The sequence below is a fragment of the Bubalus bubalis genome, chromosome 8 (genome assembly GCF_019923935.1).
Source record: "Bubalus bubalis isolate 160015118507 breed Murrah chromosome 8, NDDB_SH_1, whole genome shotgun sequence".
In the NCBI taxonomy this organism is placed as follows: domain Eukaryota; kingdom Metazoa; phylum Chordata; class Mammalia; order Artiodactyla; family Bovidae; genus Bubalus; species Bubalus bubalis.
In genome coordinates this window covers 60,851,821-60,865,736 of record NC_059164.1, presented here as the reverse complement: position 1 = coordinate 60,865,736, position 13,916 = coordinate 60,851,821, and the positions used below count along the sequence as shown (strand labels likewise).

General features: G+C 37.8%; 1 protein-coding gene across 5 annotated transcripts in view; it reads left to right on the top strand.

Moving 5' to 3' along the window:
* Positions 1-4,796, top strand: part of SEPTIN7 (septin 7) — a 98,370-nt gene extending 93,574 nt beyond the window's left edge. For all 5 annotated transcript variants that reach the window (XM_025291178.2, XM_025291176.2, XM_025291179.2 and 2 more), the window contains 2 exons: positions 2,584-2,723; positions 3,729-4,796. In XM_025291178.2, the coding sequence (XP_025146963.1) occupies positions 2,584-2,723; positions 3,729-3,768 (180 nt within the window). In that variant the 3' untranslated portion in view covers positions 3,769-4,796. The remainder of the gene's footprint in view (positions 1-2,583; positions 2,724-3,728) is intronic.
* The last annotated feature ends 9,120 nt before the right edge of the window (positions 4,797-13,916 follow it).

Here is a 13,916-nt window from a genome sequence, read left to right as displayed (position 1 = left end):
TCTCTTATCACAAAAAAGTTACTTACTACTGTTGCATTTATAATATGTGTTTAATTCAGTGGGGATACAGAATAGCTTCTCCAGGTTTAAGATTGCCAACTCGGCAGAACTAGTTTCCTGGGCACCTGTTATTAAGATGACATTTAGGAGATTAAGTTTTTTTTATTAGGTTTTTATTAAATCTATCCGTTTGAGTCTCTACACCTTCACCAATTAATAAGTAATCTGGAGAATCCCTTTCAGAAAGTAAATAAAAACAGGAATAATCAAGAGTCTGCAGTATCTCCACACTTAGGTTTCAATGAAAATCTAAAAGGAGTTGAATTTACATTTGAAATAGACATATTTTAGGGTCTCCTCCTAAGAGTAAATGTCATAAGCAGTTACGATACTGTAGTTATAGAACCTTTGAGAGTTTTAATGATTACTGTGAATGGTGAAAAGAGTTTTATAACACTTAATTACTCTTTGAAGAATAGTCTTCATTAACATTGAAAGAAACGGTAAAGCCATGTGGGCCAAGTTTCCCCTAATTCTGTAAGCCATATAAGTATATAAATATGAAGTCTATTTAACCTTGTATAATATGTTTTCTCAAGTGCTAGATATATTTGGGGCATAGCTGCTAATATCCTGCAGCACAGTGTATTAGACACAGTACTAAGCATCTTTCATAGATTATGTTATTTAGTCCACACCACAGCCCTACAAGGTGGATATTATTATCTCATTTCCATTTTTTATATGAGAGAAAAGATAAATTAACTTGGTCAGTGCTGCATATCTGTAAGTCATTATTTGAATGCACTTAACTGTGCTCTCAATCCTAGACAAGTCTACAATCATGTAGCCACAATTTCGAATCTTTAAAAGCTTTGAAAACTGCAAAGCCAGAAACAGAACTAACAGTTTTATCCCCACTTGATGTGAATATTTATATACTTTGCTGCAAAAATAAAAAATGTGTTTTTATGGATGCTACCTTAGACAGCCCAGGTGTTGTTTTGTAAATATAGTAAATAGACCTTTCTAAGTAGAATTGGCTTTCAGAAATCTGAAAAATTCTGAACTGTGTAATGCATCTAACCCTAAGAATTTCTAGAAAGTGAAGGATTTGTGACCTGCACTTTTAACCTACATGCAGTTAACACAAAAGAAAATGTATGTGTGATAGAAAGGTCCAGATAAAGAATGATGAACAATTGTAACCCTACAGCCCAGTTTAAAAAATAAGGCATCATCAGTTCATTTGAGGCAGCTCTGTTTCTCTCCCCTATTGTATCCCTCTCTCTCTTTCTCAGAAGTAACTATGCTGGATTGTGTGTGTATAATTCCCTTGCATTTTCTGTTTTTAATAATTAAAGGCATTTCCCTGTGTTCCTGTTTTCTGACATTTTCTTAGTAATGTGTTTGCTATCATCAGGAAGATGTTACTTCAAATTTGATTCATATCTGCTTAAATATATCTTAGATGGTTTCGTTTTGTAGGAACTGCATGAAATATTTGGAATAGAAATGAATATGAAGTCACTTTTTTGGGTTTATGAAGTAACGAAGAAAACAGATTGTATGCAAAATTATAATCCAAATTCAAGATGTTAACTCATTGATGTAATACAGTCTTTAACAGAACACAATTCCTGGACATCTGAAAGTTTTTAATAAATAGTTGTTAGTTATTTGATGTAGTTAGATAGTTAGATTTATTTATTTATTTTTTGCTGTGATTGTTTTCCACAGAAATGGATTGACTAGTGCCTAAATTTTGGACTATGTAATGAACCACTAGATAAGCTCTTTGTTTCTTCAGTTACTTTGCATGTGTGTTTTTTATCTTTCACCCAGCATTCTTTACAGCATTAATTCTCAATATAGAAAGAACCATCTGTTTCAGAATCATGGGGGCTTGTTGAAAATGTGGGTTTCTAGACTTAAAAACCCAGAAATTCTAATTCAGTATGTCTGGTTAGGTCCAGGATTCTATATTTTTAACAAGCATTTAGGTGGTTCATACGAAGACTGATGTTTGAGAACCGCTGCTTTATAAGAATCCAGGGACCCTATCTCCTCAACTTGTAACTCTTATATTCTTACCTATTTGCTTTCTTTTCACTTGTCTCGCTTTCTTAAACTTGGAATTACGAGACAGGTTCAGATCCTGGTTCTGCCACTTTTGGCTAATGACTTTGGACAAGTGACATAAACTCTGCTGCTGCAACTGTTTGCTCATCTAGGAGTGGGAACAGTGGTGTCTCCTCTGCCCAACTTCCTACGTGTTTGTGAGTAGGGAAAAATGAGATGATAAAGATATGAGTATGCCCATTATAAAGTGCTACACAACTGTAACTTATTGTACTTTTTTTTTTTTTAAACCCCTTGTTTCCCAAGATTATTCTCTTTGGTCCCTGGCATTTTGGGTGGTAAGTCCTATAGAAAGAGGATTTTTAGACAGTGCTTTCCACATGGTACTCTGAATTTATAGCATAAGAACTGAATGCTCAGCTTTTAACATTAGACTGCCTGGATGAAATGTATTTCTGATTTCTCAAACAGTTTTATTTTATGTATTGTGCTTTGAACTAGCTCCAGCGGCGCCATGAGCAAATGAAAAAGAATTTGGAAGCACAGCACAAAGAATTAGAGGAAAAACGTCGTCAGTTTGAAGATGAGAAAGCAAACTGGGAAGCCCAACAACGTATTTTAGAACAACAGAACTCTTCAAGGTATCTAACATCAGATTCCCAAGAAATGTGTATTAGCTTTAAAGAATTATTTTCCTATTTATTTTAAAAACATTAATATTTTAAGACATTGTCCACTATCATACATCCCAAGCACAAGTTATTTTCATGGATGAATATTTTATATAGATTGATGTACTGTATTATAATAGTATTTTTTCCACTGTAAACATTTTCATGACTTAATAATCTTCATAATTATAATTTAGTACCTTCATAACATTCTCTTCAGTTGACTCACCATAATTAGTCGTTTACCTCTTCCTGTCAAATATTGAACATAATGGTTGTGTGTAATTTTTGACAAACATAGCATTGCTGCAATGTTCTTTTATACATTTAGAGGTATATTTTTATTCTGTTGGATTATTTCATTAAGATAAAGTTTTAGATACCTAGTTTCTAATGCGGCTAATTAGTTACTCATAATTTACTCAAAAATCGGGTAGTCTTTGTACTTTGGTCTTCTTCTTTCCTCATTAGTCCCATTTAAAACTGTAAAGTTGCATCCCTATAAGGATTCTGTAATTTACTCTCACTGCTAAACATTTTCAAGTTTAGACATTTGTTTGGTAACGCTATGTGTCTATTAACTTTTCCCCTAAGAAAGACGAAAATTTATTTGTGAGAAAAAAAGCATTTCAGAATGCAGATGGCTGTAGGAGAAAAGGATACCTTACTTGATGTCAGTTGACCTTTTTTGATTTGTACTATTTCATTTAGGAAAAATTGTTTTTGTATAAAAAAATGGGGTTTTTGTCATATTTCTTACTCTTTGTCTTGGAATTTTGTCAAATATTTTTCCAAGAAAATATTATAGATTAGCATTGTCCTTATTGTTAACTTCTAAATCTTCTGATTTTAAAATAAAAATGTAACACAGTTGAAAATCCAACACAGTTGTAGTTGGTTTAGCTATTGCTACCATATGTTATCTATGTTTATAAAGTAGTTACTCATTTTGATTGTTTTCGTTTACTCATTTAGAACCTTGGAAAAGAACAAGAAGAAAGGGAAGATCTTTTAAACCCTTTATTGACCACCAGTTACGTATTAGTTGCCAATATGCCAGCTTGGACATCAGTGTTTGTTGGATCCGTTTGACCAATTTGCACCGGTTTTATCCTTAATGATGGATTTAACAGCATGACAAAAATTATTATTATTATTTTTTTGTTCTTGATGGAGATTAAGATGCCTTGAATTGTCTAGGGTTGTTGTGTACTTAGAAACTAACAGCTCTAAGTACCTTTCCTACATTTTTCTTTTCTTTTTTTATTAAACAGATGTCTTCAATTTAATGCAAGAAAACATTTTACTGTTGTACAATCATGTTCTGGTGGTTTGATTGTTTACAGGATATTCCAAAATAAAAGGACTCTGAAAGGTTTCATTGAGGATAAATTGCCATAATATGATGCAAACTATGCTTCTTTATGATAATTATAATACAGAGGTTCCATTCAATGCAGCGTATACAATAATGTAATTTAGTCTAACACAGTTGACCCTATTTTTTGACACTTCCATTGTTTAAAAATACACATGGAAAAAAAAACTTATATGCTTACAATGCACCTAGAGCTTTTTTATAACAACCTTTTTGTTTGTTTGTTTGTTTTGAATTCTTTAAATATATATTATTTTCATTTAGTACCCTCTTTAGCCAGAATCTCATTACTGCTTCATTTTTGTAATAACATTTAATTTAGGTATTTTCCATATATTGGCCCTGCTAAAAAATAGAATATAGCATCTTTCATATGATAGGAACCAACAAGGAAACTTTCCTTTAATTCCCTTTTTACACTTTATGGTAAGTAGCAGGGGGGAAAATGCATTTATAGATCATTTCTAGGCAAAATTGTGAAGCTAACAACCAACCTATTTCTACCTATGTGCAGTCTCTTTTATTTTACTAGAAATGAGAATCATGGCCTCTTGAAAAGAAAAAAAAGTCACCATTCTGCATTTAGCTGTATTCATATATTGCATTTCTGTATTTTTTTGTTTGTATTGTAAAAAATTCACATAATAAACAATGTTGTGATGTAATTGAGTGTGGGGTCTTAAATATTCTGCAGTTGATAGAAAAGACTAGAATGTGTTTGAGAAGAAACTTTTCAATTTGAATTTGGCTTCTCCATGTTTGTAACTCTTCTTTTGTTTGTTTCATTTAGAATGCATTTGTGCTGATTTTCTAATTTATGGAATATAGTATCTATCTACTTACTCCTGTCTCCTATTAACACATTTCTCTGAGAACAAATTTCAGCTCACCAGGTGAACTCTCAAGTCCTTGGACTGAAATTTTTTAACTGGAAAAGAGTGGTATAATTTCTTTTCACTAAAGTCAAATGATAAGAGATTTTAACAAAATGCTTTGTGACATTTTAATGATTAATGCAACACAGTTTATTACTTTAAAAAGTTTCACCGTATCTTTTGATGGTCCTGTCAAAAGGAAGTAACTGATTATTATGATTACCCCAATATTTTTGTTGACACTAGAAGCTGAAGGGTTTAAATAAAACAGGATGCTTAAAAGAGCCTTGTTGCTTTTCAAAGATACATAAAGTGTAGAGCATATTAGGACTATCATTCACTTTACAGAAAATCTTGACTTCACATGTAAGTTCATTCTGGGATACTATTTTTAAAGCAGATCTTATGAGGCATTAAAAACATGATTTAAGATTACTGCAATAACAATTTATCCTTATTTGTTGGCCATCACTAGTTAAAGATTGTCTTTGAAAATACAGTGCTTTCTGCTGTGTGTGTGTGTGTGTGTGTGTGTTTTTAAATTGGCTATTACTCCAAGACCAGAAACAGACATTCAGGAATAATTGTAAGTTAAATATGCAGTGATATTTTTTTGTTTGGTTTGGTTCTTATAATAGAGATTTGGTTTAACGCCCCTAACCAGAAAAGTTTGGTTTTAGGAAAAATAACTTACTGAATTGGAGACTACAAAATCAGAAAGTTTATATTGACCACCTGTCTAACTGGTAAGTACCACTGCTTCTAGAAACAAGTTCTCATAGGTGCCATTTAAAAATTCTATATGCATTGTGATAACTTTGTAAAGTCACCTTTATTCTATTACCCTAGTAAAAACTTTCATAAGTTTTTGTCTGTGTCATGGCGAATATTTATCTGAATCTGATGTAGGACCCATACAGAACTTGACCAACCAGGTTGTTTGATGGTTGGCTTTGTTTTTCAAGCTTATCAAGGGCTTTTTTGTTATATGTCCTGTAGATTTTTGAGAACTGCTATGTGATTATTCACAATACATATAACATTCAGGAAGCATAAGGAAAGGCTAGCTTGCAAAATGGACAATACCTAGTCTCCATTGTGAGAGACATTATAAATTGGAGTAACTCTTTAACCACTGCGCTATTTAACTGAGACCTGCTGCTAAGTCACTTCAGTCGTGTCCGACTCTGTGCGACCCCATAGACGGCAGCCCACCAGGCTCCCCCGTCCCTGGGATTCTCCAGGCAAGAACACTGGAGTGGGTTGCCATTTCCTTCTCTAATGCATGAAAGTGAAAAGTGAAAGTGAAGTCACTCTGTCGTGTCCGACCTTTAGCATGGACTGCAGCGCACCAGGCTCCTCCGTCCATGGGATTTTCCAGGCAAGAGTACTGGAGTGGGGTGCCATTTCCTTCTCTGTAAGTGAGACCAGAGAAGCACTAATCCAGGTGCACGTCTCATGGCAGAGTTGTGCTGCCACCTAGTGGAAGTGAGATCTAATTGTTTTTATCAAGTTCACATTGGAGCTGAGGCTTATTTCTGTGGAGCTCAGGTTCTAATTTTGAAAGCTAAGGAGATATAGACTTCTGCTTCTCAGACTCATTAGCTTAGTGTCACACCACCACCCACATATTCTGACATATTCTTCACCTTTCATGCCTTTTATCCACTTGAAAAAGACCTAGGAATGTGGAGGTCAGGGTATAGTAGGTGAGCAAAAGGGTGGAAAGAATGTAAGATTGCAACAATAGCAAAGTGTTGACTTAGCAAGTCATATAGATCACTGTCTCCAAACCTGATACTGTTTCTTTGTGAAAATATTTTTGAACATGTATGTGTGATTATACCTATATAGTAAATTATATATAGGTAGCACTCCAGTGTTCTTGCCTGGAGAATCCCAGGGACGGCGGGGCCCGGTGGGCTGCCGTCTATGGGGTCGCACAGAGTCGGAGACGACTGAAGCTACTTAGCAGCAGCAGCAGCAGCACTATGTTAGGGCTTCCCAGGTGGTGCTAGTGGTGAAGAACCCACCTGCCAATGCGGGAGACCCAAAGAGACATGAATTTGATTCCTGGGTAGGGAAGATACCCTGGAGAAGGAAATAGCGACCCACTCTAGTATTCTTGCCTGGGAAATCCCATAGACAGAGGAGCCTGGCAGCCTTTGGTTCATGAGGTTACAAAGGGTTGGACACAACTGAAGCAAAGCAAGCAAGCAGTATGTTAATATGAACATTATGAAACAATCTTTAAAACTCAAAGTTTAGCGCTTCCCAAGCCCCAATAAATTATCTAATATATTCTACTTTGGAAGCCCTTGACTTAATATGGTAGTATGTAGATCCTTATACTGTTGAATCCCTAAGGAAGTCCTGCCATGGTATCCTACTTGATTGATGTAAAAGGAAAAATTATTGTCTGTCTGGTAAATTGAAATCCTTTCTAATAGTTTGCAAATAAAAAAGCAAAAGTTTGTGTACTTCATTTAGGATATTTACCCTATCCCAGACAGTCAACTAGTTTGTGTACATTATCTTCATTTAATCCTTAATAGATACCAGTGTCATCCTTTTCATAGATGTGGAAACAGCTTTGGAGGTGGTTAGTGACTTATCCATTAGAGAGGTGGTAACTGGTGAAGTTGGAGTGTGAACTGGTCTTGGCAACAGCAGGACCTGTGTGCTTCAATCTTATGCCATATGATTACCTGGTGTGTGCCAGAAAACACTAAACCCACTGACTAATCACCTCGGTTCAAATCTCATCTGTATAAATTAGGCATGTTACTTTTTGTTTCTGAATATTTGTGTCTTCAGCCCTAAAATAAGGCCCATACCTCCCTTGCTAGATCAGAGTGCAGATTACATTGTGACTGCACACGTGAAGTTGCCTAGACCTTGAGAGATTTTTCTTGAATTTTAAGAAATTCAATTTAACTGAAAAACTGTTCAACACCTTCCTCTCCTCCCAGAATGTTGATAGATGTGGTGATGCCAGGGCCATGACAACCAAGAATTTTGTTTTTTCCTACTTTTAGTTAAGTTTGCATGGTGCCATGGTAAGCCTCCAGACATGCTTCTTGGTACACAAAGCCCTTTGGGAATTACTAAATGAGGTATGTTTCAACAAAGGGGTACATCATAGAAATAAGCTGATTTTGGTTAAGAGCAGGTTTTCTACAGTGCTAGTAGCAAGAGTTAAAAAATACATCCTCCTTAATAAGTAATGCTGAGCTGGTTTATCAGTTTCTCATCTCTGATGAAAATATTGCTGCTTTTCAAGCAAACTTGGTTCCCATGATTTGGGATTAACCCATAGAATGTTCAGAGTTTAGTGTCAGCCATTTTCAACAAAAAATAGGGACTGACAATTTCCTGTGTTCTTTAGAAGACTTTCAAAGCTTCACAGGAAGAATGAAGACTATTCTTGGCCTGAACAATTTGCCCCATGGGGTGTTGGGCCCAGCCAAACAGCATTGTATTAGCAAAGGAGGGTCAAGTGAAAGGAGACCTTGTTCTGTGCCAGGCTCTCAAAGGGTAGCCTGAAACCACACTGGCCACCCAGACCCAGTTTTAGATGCAGTGTTCGTGGACCTGCTGAAACCTCATGCCATTCAGGCTTTTTGAAATCCTTTGGGATGGAGAGAGGGAGTAGTAGTTGACACCTCTGAGAATAGGGATCTGTGAGAACTTGGCAGAAGGGGAGAGGCTAATTGGGGGAAATGGTAAGACTGCCAACAAGTGTCTGTTTTTTGTTCTCTTCCTCTTCAAAGTGAGTCCTCCTTAGCTTACAGGTGTGTTGCAAGGGATAATGTCTCACCCTGTATGTTTACAAGGAAACAGCAGACCACAGAGGCCCCATGAGCTGGCTCTCATCCAAGTGTGGAGTACTGAACTAGGTCTAGCAGGGGCTTACAACTTTTTTCCCCTCATTTAGTTCCATTGTTTTTGCATTTCACTGTGGAGTCTTTCATATTTAAATGTATGCTCCAGGCCCAGAAAAGTTCTGTTTTGTTTAAGCTAGTTTTTTAAGCAACTTGGCAAATGGTGACACACACCCTGGAATTAATGTGAGTTTTCTCCCCTTGGTTTTTAGAACTAAAGAACATATATTTTGTCTGATTGGGAGTAGGGGAGCTATCTTTTTTTTTTTTTTGCTAGGAATAAATCTCGTGATTATACAAATCTATAGCTTAACGTGGTTTGCTTTTCAGACCAAAAAAATGTTGTAATTAATGGAACACAGTTCTTTCTCTCAGACACCAAAATAAAATTCTCCTTAGACCTTTAAGAAGAAACTCAAATTTTCACTTTCTTTCCCAAACCGCTACTCCATTAGTGCTTAATTTGGCCTCATCCTTTGTAGTCATACTTGGAAAAGGAGTAGAGGCCACTGAGGCAAGCTCACTTCTGCGGTGTCTTCATTCAGATGGAACTGGCCCAGGTATAACCCATGTCCAGAAGAGGAGATGGGCTTTCTCTCTAACTTGTGCTATGAGGACTGATGAACTCACCCTACCAAGTGGGAGCATTTCGACATTATTCAAACTGGGAAGAATTCCTACTTACCAAAGGAGAAAAAACTCACTTGGAAATTGAAGCAAGGGAACAAAAATCAACAAAAGGTAAAGCAACAAATGTTTGTTGAGTACCAACTATGTGCCAGATACAAACTTCACATAAATTTCAAAGATCAGTAGAATTCTATGACATGGCCATTTTAACCCCCCATTAAAAACAAGCATACTAGAATGGATTAAGAAGTGTGGTGTATGTTTATTCAATGGAATATTACTTAGCCATAAAAAGAATGAAATAATGCCATTTGTAGCAACGTGGATGGACCTGAAGACAATCATACTAAGTGAAGAAAGTCATACAGGGAGAGACACATGTATCAATTCTGTGTGGAATCTAAAAAAATGATACAAATGAACATGTTTACAAAACAGATTCATAGACTAGGGTTACCAAGGGGGAAAGAACGGGGAGAAATAGGAGTTTGTGATTCACAGATACACACTATATATAAAATAAGATAACAAGGACCTACTGTATAGCCATATTGAACTATATTGAATATCTTGTAATAAGCTATAAAGTCTGAGAAATATATATAAAATTGAATCATTTTGCTGTATGCCTGAAACAAGCACAACATTGTGAATCTGTGCTTCAATAAAAGAAGGATAAGCAAAAAACTAAAATTTCACTGTAAAATTTAATGTTGGTATTAGTTATCCATTGCTGTATACAAAGCAATAACTACCTGCTAACCTTAGTAACGATAACATTTATAGTTTATTGGAGAAGGAAATGGTAGCCCACTCCGGTATTCTTGCCTGGAAAATTCCATGGACTAAGGAGCCTGGTAGGCTACAGTCCATGGGGTCGAAAAGAGGTGGACACGACTGAGCGACTTGACTTCACTCCACAGTTTAATAATAACATTTCTTAGTTTCTGCAGGTCAGAGATTAGTTGGGTGGTTCTGGCTGGGGACTGTCATTTAGATGTCCAGAGGTCTGGCATTCAAGATGGCTTAGTTGGATCACCGTTAAGTGGATTTTCAGGAGGCCTCAGCCCTTTACCACATGGACTTCTCCATAGGGCTCCTTGAATGTCCTTGTGACATGGTGATTGGTTTTTTCCCCAGAACAAATGATCCAAGAGAGAGCAAGGTGTAAGCCACGATGCCATTTGTGATCTAGCTTTGAAGCTCACATAATGCCCTTTCTGCAATATGCCATTTATTGCTGATGCAGCTCAGCCCTGTTCAGTGTGGGAGGCAGCTGTACAAAAGCTGAATGCCAGGAGGCCACTGCTACATTATATCTCTTTTTGTTTAATAAATATTTTTTTCAAATTTTAGTTTAATAAAATTATTTAAATATTTTAATAAACACTTTTACAAATAATGCTGTAAATATTTCTGTACACATCTTGCCCAAATATGGGAGTTTCTGTAGGCTTACACATCATGAACAAAGCCAGCAAATCTGTGCCTTTAGGTTCACAAGCCTCTGTCAAATTTTCTGTGAATTGTCATGTAAAATGTTCTAACCACTGCCCCCATCCCCACTCACATCAGATGTCCCCATAGACCCAACCCAGGGCCTTAGTTAACTCCATCTTTACAGTTTGAACCAGAAAAGAGAGCAGGAGCTCTCCCCCTACCTGAAAGTGTGAAAAAGGGAAGATCTACAGCAGACCCAGTAGGCTGGGTGGCAGAGCCGTGGTCACAGAGATAACTGTGAGCCACACAGCACCACTGCTCCCCCACAGACTTCTAGGGATTATGGGTAAATGAGGTACAGATTCTTCAGCCAACCTGGGCATTTGCGGTCAACCCATGCATATCCCACACTCCAGTTCTGGGTCTTTGCCTGTATTGGCTGTTGTGGGAGCTCCACCTGGCCTACAATCTTCTGACCCACTCTCAAGCAGCCCCTGAACCTCGACCCTCATGAGACTTCAGCTCTCTCCCTCCCTCCTTGCTGCCCACCCTGGGCCAGGGTTTGCAGTGGCCCCTCCTCCCTGGGTCATGGATGCACCCAAAGCCCATATTGCAGCACTCCCCCCTTACAGGGTTGGCTTCCTATTGGTACCTCCAGCAGAGTCTCAAATAATTCTTCCCCATTTCTAGATTTTCAAGGAATTTTTTCTTGCTGATTTTGAGTTTTGGCAAAAAGTACTTTATTCTGAACCATTTTTGAATCATTTTCAGCCCTGTGCCCTTTGAATTAAGTTCTTAGGTGTGTACTTCCTAGAAACAAATCCTCATAATAATAAAACAATTGAATGAGCTTTTAATAAAACTTAAAAACATAGATCCTCTTTGTCAGATTAATGACAAGTTGATGTCAGGCCTCAGTTCCTTGCTACATGGACCTGCTTGAGTGTCCTTATTTTCAAATATATATATTTTTGTGTTCATATTATGTATACTGCTTGAATGGGATCAAGTGGCCAGGTTGACACCTAAATCTAGGTGTCACTTCTCTCTGCCACGTGGGATGGACTCATTCATTCATTCTCATTCTCTCCATCCGATCACTGAGCCCAGGCCAGCCAAGATTTTTCCCGCCCTGCAGCAAGACTTCCAACACAGAAATTCTACGCCACCTGGAAGATTAAAGCAGTGGAAGGTGGTAGCCCCTGCACGGTTCGCCAGTGCTGTGGAAGGGAGGCTCCCTGCTGCCCCCTGGCGGCCGCAGACACCTGCACAGGGCCTGGCTCCTCAAGGCAGCACCGAGTCGATGCAGCCTCTTCCCTCTTGGGGGTTTAGGGTCTGTGGGCACAGACCCTGCCTTCTTTCTCCCATTCGAGCATCAGTGGCGGATGGGGGCTGTTGGGACAGAACGTGGCAGTATGCCCACGCACGCTGAGACCCGTGCCAGGAGGTGGCTTTCCAGAGCACCCAGCGTCCCTGAATTCCACACCACTCGATTGTTGGATTTTATATTGTTTCCAGAAATACTGCAAGACCTTTTATTATTTTTATTTGTTTAACGGTAAGAGTTTTAAGAATGTTACAAAAGTAACTCAGACTCTTGAACAAAACATTACAACCAAACATAAAGCATGAACAGTTTAAAAGGTTCCTTAAAATGTTAAATATAGAATTACCATTTAACCCAGAAATTCCACTTCTGGGTATATACCCAGAAGAGGTAAAAGCAGGGATGAGAGCAGATACTTGCAGATTTGTGTTCACAGCAGCATTATTCACAAATAGCCACAAGGAAGCAACCTGAGTGTCCATGGATAGATGTAAGGATAAACAGAACATGGTGTATATCTACACATACAGTGGACTATATTCATCGACCATAAAAAGGAAATTCTGACACAGGCTACAATATGGATGAACATGCTATATGAAAAAAAAAAAGACACCAAACACAATAAGACAAATGTAATTCCATTTATATGATATATCTAGAATAGGAGAATTAAAAGGATAGAAAGGCCAGATGTTATTGGGCCCTTGGGGGAGGGGATATGGAACTTACTGTTTAATGAGTGCAGAGTTTTGGTTTGGAGTATGGAAAATTTTTGAAAATGGTAGTGATGGCTGGACATTGTCAGTGTAATTCATGTCCCTGAATTGTACACTTAAAAATGGTTTCAATGGAAGTTTTAATTATATATATATGTATTTTATAATTTAAAAGATAGTTAAGAGAAAAAAGAAAACATTGGATTTACTTCTCTACTATTCTACCACCCTGAAGCAGGAGCAGTCAAGTAACTTAACTGGAGTTTGAAGTCATGTAAATCGAAGGGCTAGGATTTGAACTGATTGCAAACCACGCAAGGTTACAATGGACTGCCTGTCTCTAAGCAGCTGGCAGCCATGATCAGGTGCCTTCCGCAGCCTTGCATCTCATCTCCCTGGGAGCAACAGTTGTTGAGTCATCACCACTTCATTCTTCTGTCTTTGATTTCCAGGGGGACTGACGTTGACCTGGACCTTTAGCATACTGGCTCTAAGTTTCCCCAAGACATAGAATGACTAAGACTGTTCTTGAACGCAGTGTAGCGCATTCAAAGCCCAGATTAGCACAATGAGCAGGAGACCTTGGTGGCCTCCCAGAGACCCCTCTGTCCTCCTCAGGCCCCATGACTGGGGCTACCATAGCCGCCCCATCTCTAGAGCCCTTCCCCTCTCCTGCAGCTCCCTCCTCATGCCCTGGCCCTCTGAGATTTCAAGTTCCCTCTCCCCATCCCACCGCTGTCTCCACCCACTCCTTGGCAAACTTCTGCTTATGTCTCTAAAAAGTTGGAGAGGGGAAAATTTTGAAGTGATATTTTTTAAAAAGCCATCAAATTACTTTTCATGGGAAACCAAGGTTTTTTCAGAATCCTAAATTTTGTTGCACTGTTTACAGTTTTAAATTGTTTTTATT